Raw genomic sequence first — 15,289 nt, 5'->3', positions numbered from 1 at the left:
ACCACTTTATCCTTGATACAGGGTTGCGGGGGCCAGCACACATACACACAACAGATAATTTAGGAACGCCAGTGGGAACGCCTAATCTGCATCTCTTTGGACTGTGGGAAGAAACCAGAGCACCACCAAGCATGGGGGGAACATGCAAATTCCAAAGGACACAGACCTAAGGGAATCGAACCCAGACCCTGGAGGTGCAAGACTAAAAGTAAAAAAAAAAAAAAAATTAACACAGATAAAGGTTAGATTCATGGTGGATTTTCATAGATAATGCATAAAGGGTCCATGCATTTAATGCTGCATTAATTCCTAAATATCATCTGAAAGGTTTCTGTGGTCCATCCAGCACATGTAAGTTAGGTGTAATGTCTAATACTTGTAACCTGTAGTGTGTTTGCGCTGGACGTTTCTGCCCCGTCTGGTTGCTTTAAGTGAACGTGCATGAGGTGGGCGTTCCGTGCTGATCCCCTCTACAGGCTGCAATGACACTCATTACGCAGTCCGATATGAGTCACTAAAATATGTCGGATCCATGTCTTTATAGAGGAGCTTTCAAATCGGAAAGAACGAGGGAACAAAGCTGTATTTTTCGCCGTGTGTTTGGAGGCGGCCGTGGATGGAAGAAGGTAAGATGGATTTCAGACGTTCTGTTTTGTTCACCCCCGTGCAATCAGCAATACGCGGTATGTATTATGCATATCCTATCAGCCCTTTGATGATTTGATTACGATTAGTTCCATCGCCAGATGTTGGAATCCAGCTGATTATTACCGAGGGACACGCATAATCTATTCTGTATTCAATATGAATTCATCTATTGTGCTGCTACTGTAGCATACACTATGTACTCATGCTTGTTATTTCCCTTTTTGCATTTTGTAAAATATAAAATCATAATTCTGAAATATTTTTTCCCCCTATTAAACCATGCATGCACATAATAGGCAGATGCACAAACATTAAATTAAAAGGTCAACATGTTTTGATGTTTATTTCTAAGCATTGGACTGCAGGGGGAAAAAAAAGCACGTCCAGCAGCACAGAATAAAATAACAGAACTGGTTCTAATAAAAGCTGTGTTTATATACATTATTTCCATTTCCATTCTACTAATGATCGGAAGGAATGTGATCTTATAACTCATCCGCGGATACTTAACTGCTCAATAGTGATTTGATTGTTCTGAGAGATGCACTTTGCATACTCACTCATCCACAAATTATTATTATTATTATTTTCTGGAAGAGCATTACATAAATAATATAAATCACTTAATATGCACAGCAGCTACAGAAAACACAGGACAAGAAGATCTACTTTTTCACGCTCGTGAAAATTCAGTGATTAACACATGGAGTAGCTGATCAATCATGTCAGCAGAGCTTCTGATTTCTTTATTTATTTATTTATTTATTTATTTTGAGATGATGACCTTTAATCAAAATGCGTGGAGTAAACATGGGCCTAAATTGATTTTCCACTTGTTTTTCAATGTGTTCAAAAGCACAGATATTGCTGCATGTATTATGTGGTTTGTGAAAGCAAAATGAAAGTGCACACAATCAGAATGTGTGTTAGAGTGTGTGCAAGCAGGGGTCAATGCAAAGACATTGGTGATGAACAAAGAAGGAAGAATGATAGGCAATGATAGGTATAATAAAGTCCTTATAAAATAGTACAACACAGCAGGGTGTAAATAGACAAATCAATCAAGAATTAAACACAGAACAGGGTGAACAAAATAGAACAACTAGACAATTCCTCCACTAGACAGAGGTGGAGACAGAACCATAACAGAATGAAAGACACATGACAAAATAAACAAAGACACATGACAGTGACATTAACATTGGCTTTTAATTAAAGAAAAAAACACACAAAAAAAAAACATGTACTTCTATCATCCTTACTTCCTTATGTTTTCACAGAACCCCACTAACAATCAGTGCAGATGGCGTTTATGTCTAGATTCTCCCGATCACGAAGCAATTCAAGATCCCCTAACAGGAGGGATTCCGAAAGAGGGTCTCCTGCGTTGAGCATTTCTGAGCTCGAGCGTCTCCTGTACACTGGAAAGACAGCTTGTAATCATGCCGATGAGGTTTGGCCAAGACTCTACATCGGAGACCAGTGAGTAGTTTCCAAATTTTAGAAAGTAATAGTCTTGGATATAAACTTCAGACATTGTGGCTTTATATTTGCAGACATGGATAATGTCAGAGAATATTGTGATGTACAGTATACCACTATTTGACATGTTCACCTGTTTTATCAAAAATATTTCAGGGACATTGCCTCGAACCGCCAAGAACTTACAAAACTTGGGATCACGCACATCCTTAACTGTGCACAGAGCAAATGGCGGGGTGGTGCAGAGTACTATGAGGGAATGAATATCACCTACCATGGCATCGAGGCCCATGACTCTCCCTCCTTCGACATGAGTGTCAACTTCTACCCTGCTGCAGAATTCATTCACAAGGCTCTCACCATGGGAGGTAAGGCCGAACATGGATTAACATGACAGCATTTTCGTTGTAACTACATTATCAATAATGCTTGATTAATCTCCAGCGGTCCCATCCACATTACAGGTGACTCAATGTCAGGGTCATGGCCCTAAGGTTGGGAACCTGCAATATGTGGTAATGAGTTTTTCTATTTATATAGTCTATCTTTGTCTTTATAGGAAAGGTGCTTGTGCACTGCGCAGTAGGGGTGAGTCGCTCAGCTACTCTGGTGTTGGCGTACCTTATGATTCGACAGAACATGACCCTAGTAGAAGCCATTAAGACAGTCAAGGATCACAGAGGCGTCACCCCTAACCGAGGCTTCCTCCGGCAGCTCAGTGGCCTGGACAGCATTCTACGCGCCAGTCGAAAGACAACCTGAATCCACTGGTAAACTCTGGACTCCCACTTTAAACACATTGCCTTGGCCAATGTGTGTACATGTACAGTATTACCATCACTCACACTGTTGTTCTGTGATCAGTAGAAATGCCTTACTACATTAAGACCTCTTGAGGTGTGCATACTGCCTTATTCAGCGTTGACCCTGACATTCTGCTCAAATGACCAGATCACTGACCATCTTCAACCAGTTTGGATTTCACTTTTCTTGAAGAGGGCTTGTATAAGTATTTACCCCATTGAAGCACAGTGCAGTGTTACAATCTTGAATGAGACAAATTAGGACTACTGTCAGAATATTATGAGTATAATTTACAGAAATTTTAAAAAACGTGATTGCAGACAAGTAAGATTGTAAGACTGTCGCCTTCACGATCCAGGTTCAGTTCCCACCTCGGGTCTGTGTGCATGGAGCTTGCATGTTCTCCTTGTTTCCGACCAGACGTTAGGCGGATTAGGTTAATTGGTGTTCCCAGATTGCCTGTGATGTGTGGAAAACTGTGATGGATTGGCACCCCATCCAGGGATAGGCTCCAGGCCCCCCGGTCACATGACCTCAGTTCCTGGAAGTTCCTAGAGAAGAAACATCACAAAGACAGAGGAACAATCAACAAAAGTTTAATACATCATTTTGTAAAAACTTCAATAAGGTTTCGGTAATATTAATTATATGGCACAGCCAGGACTTTAAAGGAAAGAATTAATCTGAAAAGCAACAGAGTGGCCTATAAAACGTTCAGGGAAGGTGAATACTCATACAAGCCACTGTAAGTCAATTTCCAAAGCAAACAAGAAACAGTGAATGAATTGTTGGTGCATATCCAGCTATTGTTCTATGCTTTGAGTAGCTTTGCTTAGTATTGGGGGGGGGGGGAAGCTTCTGATTTTTGGCTGGTTATCAGAGTGAGTCTGATATAACTGCATTTAAAGAAATGCAATTACTACTATAGAGACCCAGTACGTTCGAGTTGCTTCAAACAACATATCTGATAATAAGCTGCTTATTCTAAGCTGCTTTTCTTAATTATGACCTCATATGTAATGCCATAATATTTACACCGGAATTACGTTAGGCAGCTCTTCATGTAGCAGTGATTTGGCCCCTTTTCTATGAGTTCATGCAATATAACAGATCTGCAGTAAAACCCAGCATGTCATTGAAGCATCTCTTTCTACGTTCATTTATGATAATTCGCATTCATGTTTTAAACCAAATCTACCAAAAAAGTGTAAATTATCAATGAATTTTACAAAACCAGTCATTCTGTCCAGTTACATTTGTCCTGCCTTAACAGATGGTACTATTAGGTATTTATTGTAATATTAAGTATTAGACGATTATTATTAGTATTATTATTAGATGGTGTTTGTACATGAAAGTGTTATTCTGTAAATCACCTAAAGAAGAAAAAAAAGTCTTTAATGTACGATTTTAGTGTATTGTTTGTAAGTTTGTAATACAAATTTTTAAAATCGGGACCAGACAAACTTCAACACGTAGAACAATACTGCACACCAAATTGTGTCTTACGAATAGTTTCTCTGCATTCTTTAAGATCTTAGAGAGAAACAGATTTCATAGAGTAGTGGTTATACTCTGTGTGTATGTGTCTACATATACAAACGTAGGTATTTCTAAATCCATGAGTGATAAATACCTCAATAGTGTCAGTATTTATAACATGCTGCATCGGTAACCACCAAGCCATAACCGTGTGGTGTGAATCTCCTGGGCGTGATACCAAGATGTTAGCTTTAGAAACGTGATTATACAGTATTTTGATTTCAAGTGTCTTGTGAATGGTTCTGTAACATTGTCCGTGACTTTTATTGTATTGTGACGCAGAATCTACGACTTCAAAACCAACTTTGACGATTTTTATGATTCAAGTGACAGGCTCTAGATTATAACCCGTACAGTATCATAAACTTCAGCCGTTCCGTTCATGAATATCATCGTACCGCAGCTAAGTACTGTTATAAATGATTACGAAATACCAGCAACATCTGTCAGACCACACTGCCCATGTTGTTAATGAGGACACCCTCAGTGTAAAACCATTCATCTGATTCATCGAAATTTGACTATAACAGGATTTAATCATCACAAAATCAGATGTAATCAGTTTTTAAAAATATTGTACATTTATAGAGACGGATAAAGTAGGATGGTACATGTAAAAAAAAATGATTTGTGCACTGCATTTCCTCTTTTCTTTGCATTTCATAGTTGCAATTGGTTATGATGTACATAACCAATATTACAATATTGTGTACTAGTCTAAAATTTCTGATTTACTAAAATGATTACATTGTATTTCATGTTTTGTGCTCATTTTTCTGTATCCTACCATTATAATGGACCCTGGTTATATCTATACTTGAATTCTTTTCAGCATATTTTTTTAAATTCCTCAGTCTATGAAATTAAATTGAAAAATAAAAAGAAGGCCAAATGCAATTTGTTGCTTGGGTATCATTTCAGACACGTTTTTTTTGTTATCTATATATTTATTTAATAATGATTTGCTACATTTAATGATGTTTCTTAAGTAATAACAGCAAAAAATACAGCAAATTCTAATTCAAGATGGGACTTGTGATGAGATTTCTCATAAATGAAGGTGTAAAATAAATTGACATTTACGGAACACATCAAGCACAGTACGGTGGTGAGACCCTTAGTGATCGGCAAAACATTTATATGGAGCAAACATTTTAAAGAAGGCCATATGATCATGAATGCCATCCCCAGCTGAAGTGACATGGAGCCCCTGCAGTCTTTCCTGTGAACATTAAGGATGTGGAACATCTGATCCTTGAAACTTTATGGATAACTTCTAAAACTTGTGGCGATAGAAGCATCTGGCTTTGGGTACTGTAAACATAATCATTCACATGCATCACTTACACATTATAGGAATTAAACTAGGAGTTATTGCCACATCCCTCGTACAGTCCTGACCTCACTCCAAGGCATTTCCACATGTTTGGGCCATTAAAGGTGTTCCTGGGAGGCCAGTGTTTCAGATGTGAAGTAAGCAGTCCGATGATGGCTCTGGCGTACTAGGAAAACTTTCTGTCTTGATAGTATCCAAGCATTAATTTTATAAGCGAGGGGGGGGGCCTATATAGAGAAATAAAATAAGTTTTTAGTCTCATAACTCATCTGTTATTCTGCATAACCAAAAGTCCCAGTTTGACTTGAATGCCCTTCATATTATCAGCCTTTATAATAGTAGACAAAACCTTTTTACCTTCTCTTTCAAGTTTTCTTTTAAAAATCCTCGCAGAATTATTTTCACCTGTAAATATAAAAAAATACAATCAAATTAGTATAATGCATATATTTGTCCTTATGACCTGTTCTGGTGTCTTTGGGTGATTTCTTGTTTCTTGTGAGTTTTGTGTAATGGTAATGTAATACTGTACAGTAATTTGCTTCACCCAATAAGCAACCTGTAAAACCACTCATGGCGCTCGCCAAAAGAACACAAATTCTTCCGCTCACACAAGAAAATCAGATCTTGATCTCGACTCTTGGAGGAGGGTTAGACTAGATTCTTGAGTATACAGTAGCAGTGGGCATTTGCCCTTTCAGTCACAAAAGCAGGCACTGATGGTACCCGCATAATCATCATTCATCACAAATGTGTTTGGTGGAGTTAAACTCAGGGCCCTTGGCAAATTATGTCTTGCTTTGTATACAGGGGCATTGTTGTGGAAGAACAGGTCCAGGCCCATTCATGTCTTGTTAAGGGAAATTGTACAGTTTTTTTGCAAATACATTGTGTACAATTGTTTGTAGAAGACCCACATATGGGAGGGACAGTCAAGTGACCATAAACCTTTGGCCATATAGTGTACAAAAAAATGACCCTTATTCCTTGGACAGCAAAATGACCAAGGCTCAGTTCCGGGCCAACTCTACTACATGCATCTGGTCCATATACTGCAGGGAATGATGCGCGTTCAATGCTAAAGGCACACCAGAAAAATTATTGTATATTTATAGAATCAATTTTTTTTAAAACAACACTTGATCACCAAAAATTGACTTAAGTAACTGAACATTTGTTGGAAAAAAAAAAACATTTAAAAACAACTTTAAGCACAAAAGAGCATATCCCAGGAGACTTTGGATACAAGGCGGGGTATACCCTGGGCAATTTGGGAATGACAATACCATAATCTGCTATTTTTTTATGGAAAATGAATGTAATCAGAGTCCACGGGGGAATTTTGGTAGAAATCAAACACGACCTGAAAACCATGCCGTCCTATTATTATTATTATTATTATTATTATTATTAATTAATTACTTGTGCTGCAAGTGGGCCAACAGAAAGAAAGAAAGAAAATGACACTGCAGCTTATATTAATGTGACTATCCTGATCTTCGTATACTTGCACTGCACTACATGGGAGTTAATATACTGTACACAGAAATATGGGAAAATATTTCTGTAGTGCACAAGTCTACCAGCAGGGGTCGCCTATTGCACGTATGTGTGTTTGTGTGTGCACGCGCTATTGCAAGAGCTGTAAACAGTTTTCTGTTGTTGTTTCTTGCACATTACACCAAAACGTATTAATTTTAATTATAATTTTCTTCACCTAATTTACCAAATATGTATAACACAGTCTCCAATTGAAACTCCTCTCTAACTGAGTTTACTGGGGTAACTAACCATCTAACTAAGCATCTAACTAGCTGTTTGGCTAAATACATATGATATGAATCTATACTTTGGTTATGTCTTACTTGCCTTTTTATTAAGCTGGATAATTCAAATGTTTTAAACACAGTTCACAACCATTCCCACTAATTCTTACTGTTCATCAGTGGAAGTTCATCCTTGTGTGTGTTCAGTAGTTTATTTTTCTGTTATTTGGTTATTAAAGTTACATGCTGGACTGCATTTATTTATGAATCTTATTATTAATTGAACAAAGCAGTCAGGAGGAGTCCCATGAGAAATTTTACTTTGATATAGGTACTGTTACTGTAGTGTCTTGACAGAATCATTGTACTTATTTGCTGTTATACTGTAGTACATGGTACATACTTTGGTACAGTCGTACAGTTACTTCAGTGTGTGATACTGTGGTATATTATAGTTTGTACTATAGTTTACCATACAACAGGAAAAGCTCTTTATGAGCTGTTTGTTTGCTCATAAACACATTTAGATTTTAATGTCCCAAGCAAATATAATCGTCATTTTTCTGGTAAAACCCGTCAGAGTTTTATTATTATTATTATTATTATTATTATTATTATTATTATTATTAATAATAATAATAATGCTTTTATACTGTAGACAATTGCTAGTGATTGCAATAAAAAAAAAAAAACTAGGTCCAAGACCATGGGTTCGATTCCTGTCCCAGGTTCTGTGTGCATGGAGTTAGCATGTTTCCCCTGTGCTTGGTGGCTTTTCTCCAGGTACTCCGGTTTCCTCCCACTTTGTACAATATGTACCATTGTACATATTGGGCATCAAATTTCAGCGGATATGAAACCACTGATACTACGCCATACTTACATTTACATTGACATTTAGGCATTTGGCAGACGCTCTTATCCAGAGCGACTTACAATTTATTTATTTGTTTATTTTTAAAATCTCATTACACATCAGAGCAGTTGAGGGTTAAGAGCCTTGCTCAAGGGCCCAACAGCGGCAACTTGTTGGTTTGAACCTAGAATCTTCCGAACCGTAGTCCACTGCCTTAACCACTGAGCTACCCCTGGCCCCTACCCCTAGTATACTTGTATACTAATGTACAAACACACATAGTAGTAGCTTCTACAAACATTTGTGAAAGAGCTCAGTGAATTCAGGAGGTACCGTGATAAGACACCACCTGTGCAATAAGTCCAGTCGTGAAATTTCCTCGCTACAAAATATTCCACAGTAAGTGAAAGTGATTGGGAACAGCAACTCAGCCACAAAGTGGTAGGCCATGTAAAATCACAGAGCGGGGTCAGCGGATGCTGAAACACATAGTGCACAGAGGTCGGCAACTTTCTGCAGAGTCCGTTGCTACAGATATCCGAACTTCATGTGGCCTTTAGATTAGCTCAAGTTATAATGTGTGTTTTTACTTCCAGCGATAGAAACTCTTAATGCTTTAGTATACCAAGACATTGTGGACAAAGTCAAGCTTCAACTAAATGGTAACAGTTTGGGGCCAGCCCCTTTCTTTTCCAACATGACTGCACACCAGTGCACAAAAACAAGATCCATAAAATACATTAATGAGTGAATTTAGTTTGGAAGAACTTGTTTGGCCTGACCTCAACCTGATAGAACACCTTTGGAATGAATTAAAGCGAAGATTGCGAGGGAGGTCTTCACATCCAACATTAATGTCTGACTTTACAAATTTGGAAGAATGGTCAAAAAGTCCCATAAACACAGTCCTACACCTTGTGGAAAGCCTTCACAGAAGAGTTGAAGCTGGTATAGCTAAAAAGGATGGGCAACATCATATTAAACTGTATGGATTAAGAACTGAATGTTACTCAAGTTTGTATGCATGTGAAGGCAGACGAGCGATATAGTGTATATCTGCATGTGTTCTACTGTATCTGTTATATACATAAAGACTTAAATAAATAAAGACTCCTAAATTGTGTGCCTTTGTGGATATTTAACATGCGCTCTGGCTTTAATTGCATTTATATCCTTATTAAGATATTTGGAATTAATAATCTGTGATCTTAATCTGTAAATTACTGAATGTTGTGTAATTACTGTGCATAGTGTTTTGTCTACAATATATGTACTCTGATTTAAGTTGGTCCGTACTCTGAGAGCTACAAACAGCCGGAATCTATTTCCTTGTGTGTGTCAACAAACTCGGTGAATAAAACCTGATTCTGATCAGAATATTATTATAAGTGGATTATTGCTTATTATAATGCAGTGATACACATTGTCTAATTCACAAACTGTCCAAAGTCCAAATAAACAGATAAACATTTATTATACAGTTCTCTGGTACATATAAAAATGAACAAAATATAACTTTACAGATTTAAGCATTTACAAGTGTGTCTTTAAATATTCTACATTACGGAAAAGAAAAATACATTCACAGTTGCACTCCACCTTGTGTTCTGAAATGAATTACAAAATAGAAAGGGGATGCTTCATTTAAAAAATAAAAAATTAAAAATATGTGATCAGTTCCTCAGCAGTCCGTGTGGCTCAAATCGACATTGTTCACTGTGAGCTGAAGTACTGGTGAGAGTACGGCTGGTACGGCTGCATAAGAGCCGGATTACTAGGTGCCACTGAAAGACCCTGAGGGCATCTGTACTGGTAGAGGGCGCTGGCAGACAGGGTGGGCACAACAGAAGGGCTGTAATGGATATTGGCTGGGCACATGTAGGGACTCGCGCTCTCTTGTGCTGGGTAGTAACTTGGGTATGGTGCTGGTCTGAAGGACTGCAGGTCGGGGTATGGCATAAACTGTGATGCCACATTGGCCTGGCAGGCATGTGCAAGGGCGTCCTGCACTGTCCTCTTCAGTTTCATTCGTCTGTTCTGAAACCAGTTCCTGATCTGTGAGAAGACATAATAGTTGTTAGTCTCTCCATAATGACCGATGTGATAGTCTAGCAATATTATTTTAGTAAGAATTTACTATAGTAATATATTAGTAAAGAACAAAATGACATGATAATGTAATGAAGGCAGATTCTGAGCCTAAATGAATTATTTCCTCATAGCACTATAGTACTATATCAGGTCCAATAGTACAACTATTCCTTTAACGCAAAACTGCTCACCTGCTTATCAGAGAGACTGAGCCTCTTGCACAGCTCGGCTTTGTCCTGAGCTCCGAGATAAGCGTTCCTCTTGAATGCTCTCTCTAAACTGTCGATTTGCTCAGCTGTGAAGGCTGTCCTAGCTCGCCGCCCTGTACCAGGGGAGGTTGAAGGTGCTGGCTCCTTGGTGACCATGGGTGAGAGAGAACGCCCTCCTTCGCTTTCATACCCGGATGTTTCCTCCTCCTCTGTCCCACTGCTGAAGCCTAACTCTGGTGCTGCAATAGAGAAAATGTAGAAAAGAAAGTTAAATGGACCGTTTTAATCTCTGTATAGTATCAAGTTGATTGAACTAAAGTTTTGAAAAGGTTAATTCAGATAACTTGCTTCACATTTTCAAGGATCAATGATCTCCTACTGATATTTCACACATTTTTACTTCTTCAAAATGCTCAAGCTTTTAATGTTCTCTTTAACTTCCAAAATGGATTAAAATCATATTTTGTTGTGATATTGTCAACAGTTTAAGAATTTTAATGCTTAGCTATAGATTTTACCATGGTTGTAATGAATTAAGATCTTACCATGCTGGAGGTTCTCAGTGGGAGAGACAGTGTCTTTCTTTGGAGCAGTAATAAAGCTTGGTGCTGGCCCCACTGGCTCAGACTGGATCTGCCGGGCTTCCATCTTATCCACTCTCCTGCTGTAGAAACCAGGGAGAGTTTCTGGAACAGTACCAGATGTGCTGGCTCTATCAGAGGCCATGGAGATGCAGGAGCTGGAACGGCTCACTGCACCAGGGCTTGATGGAGTACTAGCACTGCACTGGCTGCTTTGGGAGAGCCATTCGACTGAAAAGTGTCCCTTCATCATTCCAAATCTGGTCCAGGGAATAGCAAATATATCCAAGAAATGAAAAAGTAAAAAAAAAAAAAAAATGCTTCTTTCTGCTAAGATTCTTAATGGTAGAGGGTCGGAATCCCCAAGCAGAAGAGTTCTCTAGAGGACGGTGTCCTGAGCCTGAGTGAATGAGGTAGCGTACTGTTTGTCTTCGGATAGGTGATAACCACCTCCAGTGCAGGTCTTGGGGTATTTATAGGGCTAATCCTAGCTCATTTACAATTGACTATAGGCCAGGATCAAAGGAAACATCCTCCCTGCTCCACTCCCCACCCCTTGAGTTTTCACAAGTGTGGTAATTAAGACGTCTCAATCGCCTCTGAATGAGCCCATTAATTCCTGGCTCCAGTAAGTCTGGTGATGCACCAAGATCCCCCTCCTGACTTTCAAAACCATCTCTGATCCTGTCTCCTCTCTCATCGTAGAACGTCTGTCTGTGTTTATATATACTCAAAATTTCATAAGTGTGGAGATAACAACTGAGCTCCATTGTTAAAAACTGGACATACAGTGGCTCTTCGAAACAAGTATGGCTGATTAATGTTCATTCAAGCTTTGTTGAGATTTGTTTAGTAAAAAATAAATATCATTCTGATTATAAGTTATAAAATTCTGCGAACACAGGATGGCAAACATTTATTCGGCTAGGCAGGTCATTAACAAATAAAATCTGTAGTTACATTTTTAAAAATACATTATAATTTTAAATTATATACAATACATCTGTTGGTTTTTAAAATGATTAATTGATAATTTATTTATTTATTTATTTTGTTGTATGTGTGTGAGTGTTTGTGTTTGGTTGCATTTTTTCTGTCCATTGTGTTACACTGAAGCATCTACCTCAACCTCTGTATATTGAGTAACTTATGTATTGACATTATGTAAATGATTAATAAACTTGATTTCTAAAACATTTGTATAGTCCCCCCTTCTTTTCTATCTTCTCTATTTACACTATTGGGTTCTTTTCTCAAATGCACCATAAATACCCGATGGAACAATGACAATAGGATGACAATGAATTGATAATTGAATAGCAAATAATCTAAATTATTATATATTTGAAGAAAATCATACCTGTTATCATGCATACACTTATAGACATACATGCACATTGTGAGTTATCCATTGCAATAGGTAATACTTCATTTAAAGTACTTGCATTGAATTTGTATGGCATATTACTTGTTGTTAAATAATAATAATAATAATAATAATAATAATAATATAAAAATAAATAGTAGTGTATTGCTACGTTAAATAATCTCAAAATGCAATCAGATCAGATTATGTATTCGGGATCATCTTGTAGTTTCACAAAGACAGAAATACACACACCCCCGATCAGACAAACACACAGTGAGTAGCTGTAAACGTGCCTCATTGGCCCCTGGTATTGGTATCAAAGCTCACTGCTGCTTTGAAGTGCCAGTAAGTGGTTAATGGCCGATTACAGAACACTACACGTAATACCCAGACAACAGTCTGGCCCAATTCTACCTCTCATCCAGATAAACACAGGCCTATTCCCTAGCCGAAAGGGAATGAACCACAGCCACTGTGGCTGACAAAAGCCCAGTAATGCCGCACTAAAGGAAAAAAAAAATACACATATTATTGACAAGGATCTAAGGTGTTGCTAATCCTCAGTTATCTTGCTCAAATGTTAATTAATGGGATTAACACGATCAATCCAATTCATCATCACTAAGCCAAATATACAGTAGGTTCAAATGCAAGTTCATTGTTTGGGATTGATTAATTTGATCCTCTTAAAATCCGACAGAAAAAGACAAAGGAGAGAAAAGATGGTGCCGTGGGTGGAGATTTCAGGTGTAAGCCAGAGCCCCATGGAGAACATGTCTTCCAAGTCTGTCTGATACACTTCTTGAGATTATAAAAGTCCATGTGATGTCATGTGAGTGGCCGAAATTCTGATTCTACATTTTAAAATCCTGAGTGCGAATACACATAAAATACACATATGATTCATACGTATGGGTTCATATCATTACTTTAACTTTGGTATATTTTTCAGTGTTCCACTTTTTTAGAGAAACCTCAACTACATAGTAAAAAGTTTGTGGACACCTGACCATCATACCCATATGTACTTGTTCCAGATTTAGTCACCTTTGTTGATATAACAATCTCCATTCTTCTGCAAAGGCTTTCCACCAGATTTTGGAGTATTGCTATGGAGATTTGTGTTCGTTCAGCTACAGGAGCATTAGTTAAGACAGGTGCATTAGGGTGCATCCCAAAAATCAGTTCAGTGGGATTCAGGTTCAAGCTTTGCCTTTATGGACCTTCAACAGCATCATGATAGAACAGATTTCTGCCTCTTAGTTCCAATGAAGGAAAATTGTAATGTTATGATATAGTTATAACACTGTAACATAATTGTATGCTTCTAATAAAAAGGTGTACATAAGATATGGGAGTGATAGTCAGCCTTATACAAACTTTTTATCATATACATTGATCAGCCATAACATTAAAAGCATTAACATTATAGCCACCAAGGTTTGGGTTTCCCTTGTGTCTCCTGTGTGATAACAGCCCCTCTGAGCACGGCTCCTCAAGGCCTCAAGGGGTGTACTGTGGTGTCTGGCAGTGGGTCCTTTGGGTGCTATGGGTTGTGAGATGGGATATCAGTAGGTCAGACTTTTTGTCCGTTTTTTTTTTTTTTTTTTTTCATGGATGCTCAATCTGATTGGGATCTGGGGAGTTTGAAAGCCAAGTCAGACACTTTTCTCTTATAGCCAGGCTTTGATTGATTTTTTTCAGTGATTTGTGCTGCATTGGCTTTTCATTGGGATCAGACGGGACGGGATGGCCTTTGGTCCTTGTGTGTATGCGTAAGCCTTGGGTGCCCATAATCCTGTCACCAGTTTACTGGTATATTATTGATAGACAATGTTAATGTGTTAATGTTATGGAGTATGTTTTATTATTATTATTATTATTATTATTATTAGTGAAAATCATAGCCTGTTCTTTTTAACCTTAGTGTATTAGTAATTACGTTCTTATAGGTAGTTATGACCAGGAGTTTGTTGCAATAATGTATATTTAGTTGGATTTCTATCTTTATGGGAAAACTTGGTTGCACATTTACGAACCCCTGACATGAAAGTCCCTGATTCAAAATAAAAACTCCTGATTATGTGTGCTACATCTCAATTATTTGCCTTCTTGCAAAATTATTTACTCTTTCAAGTTAGACAGTCTGCAAAAAGGCTCCAGATTGCTCCATCATGCAAATGAACACCACCTAACTTTCTCTATTTATGACTTCAAAGGGGAGATAACTTGTTAACTCTCTCTCTCTCTCTCATCGTATCTATGCCGGTATCTCGCTCCTGCTCTTTCAGTTAAAGGCCATAACAAAACCCAGATCTCATGCCTGTCTGTATCTGCTGCTGATCTCTCGCTGCAGGGGAGTTTCTGTACTCCCATGTGGAATGCATGGTGAGGGGGACAGTCCCCAGCTCGGTTCCAGCTTCCTCAGGTCGTCAGATGTGATAAAGAGGTGGAATGACTTTGATGTGAGGGGTAGCACAGAGAGATACCGAGAAATACAGAGAAACACTGAGAGAGACAGGGATACAGTACAGACAGCAGCTTGGTTTTATGGAGCACAGACGGGAGGAGCAGGAGACGCCATGTCCACCTCCTGTCCCCATGA

At 38.2% G+C, this 15,289-nt stretch overlaps 2 protein-coding genes across 2 annotated transcripts; one reads left to right on the top strand and one right to left on the bottom strand.

Moving 5' to 3' along the window:
* Window positions 1-521: 521 nt before the first annotated feature.
* LOC128545688 (dual specificity protein phosphatase 26) lies at window positions 522-5,298 on the top strand. Its single transcript, XM_053516208.1, is given in 5 exon segments — window positions 522-587; window positions 589-626; window positions 1,969-2,130; window positions 2,287-2,498; window positions 2,690-5,298. Coding segments are annotated over 5 exon segments (681 nt in total). The 3' UTR covers window positions 2,893-5,298.
* A 4,849-nt stretch (window positions 5,299-10,147) lies between these two features.
* Window positions 10,148-11,568, bottom strand: ved (ventrally expressed dharma/bozozok antagonist). The gene is made up of 3 exons (XM_053515735.1): window positions 11,280-11,568; window positions 10,717-10,973; window positions 10,148-10,489 (listed from the first exon to the last, which is right to left on the bottom strand). Exons 1-3 carry the CDS (start codon window positions 11,566-11,568, stop codon window positions 10,148-10,150), a joined length of 888 nt encoding a protein of 295 aa, XP_053371710.1.
* Window positions 11,569-15,289: the final 3,721 nt, after the last annotated feature.

This window comes from Clarias gariepinus, chromosome 17 (genome assembly GCF_024256425.1).
Source record: "Clarias gariepinus isolate MV-2021 ecotype Netherlands chromosome 17, CGAR_prim_01v2, whole genome shotgun sequence".
NCBI lineage: Eukaryota > Metazoa > Chordata > Actinopteri > Siluriformes > Clariidae > Clarias > Clarias gariepinus.
This window is presented reverse-complemented; position numbering and strand designations above follow the sequence as displayed.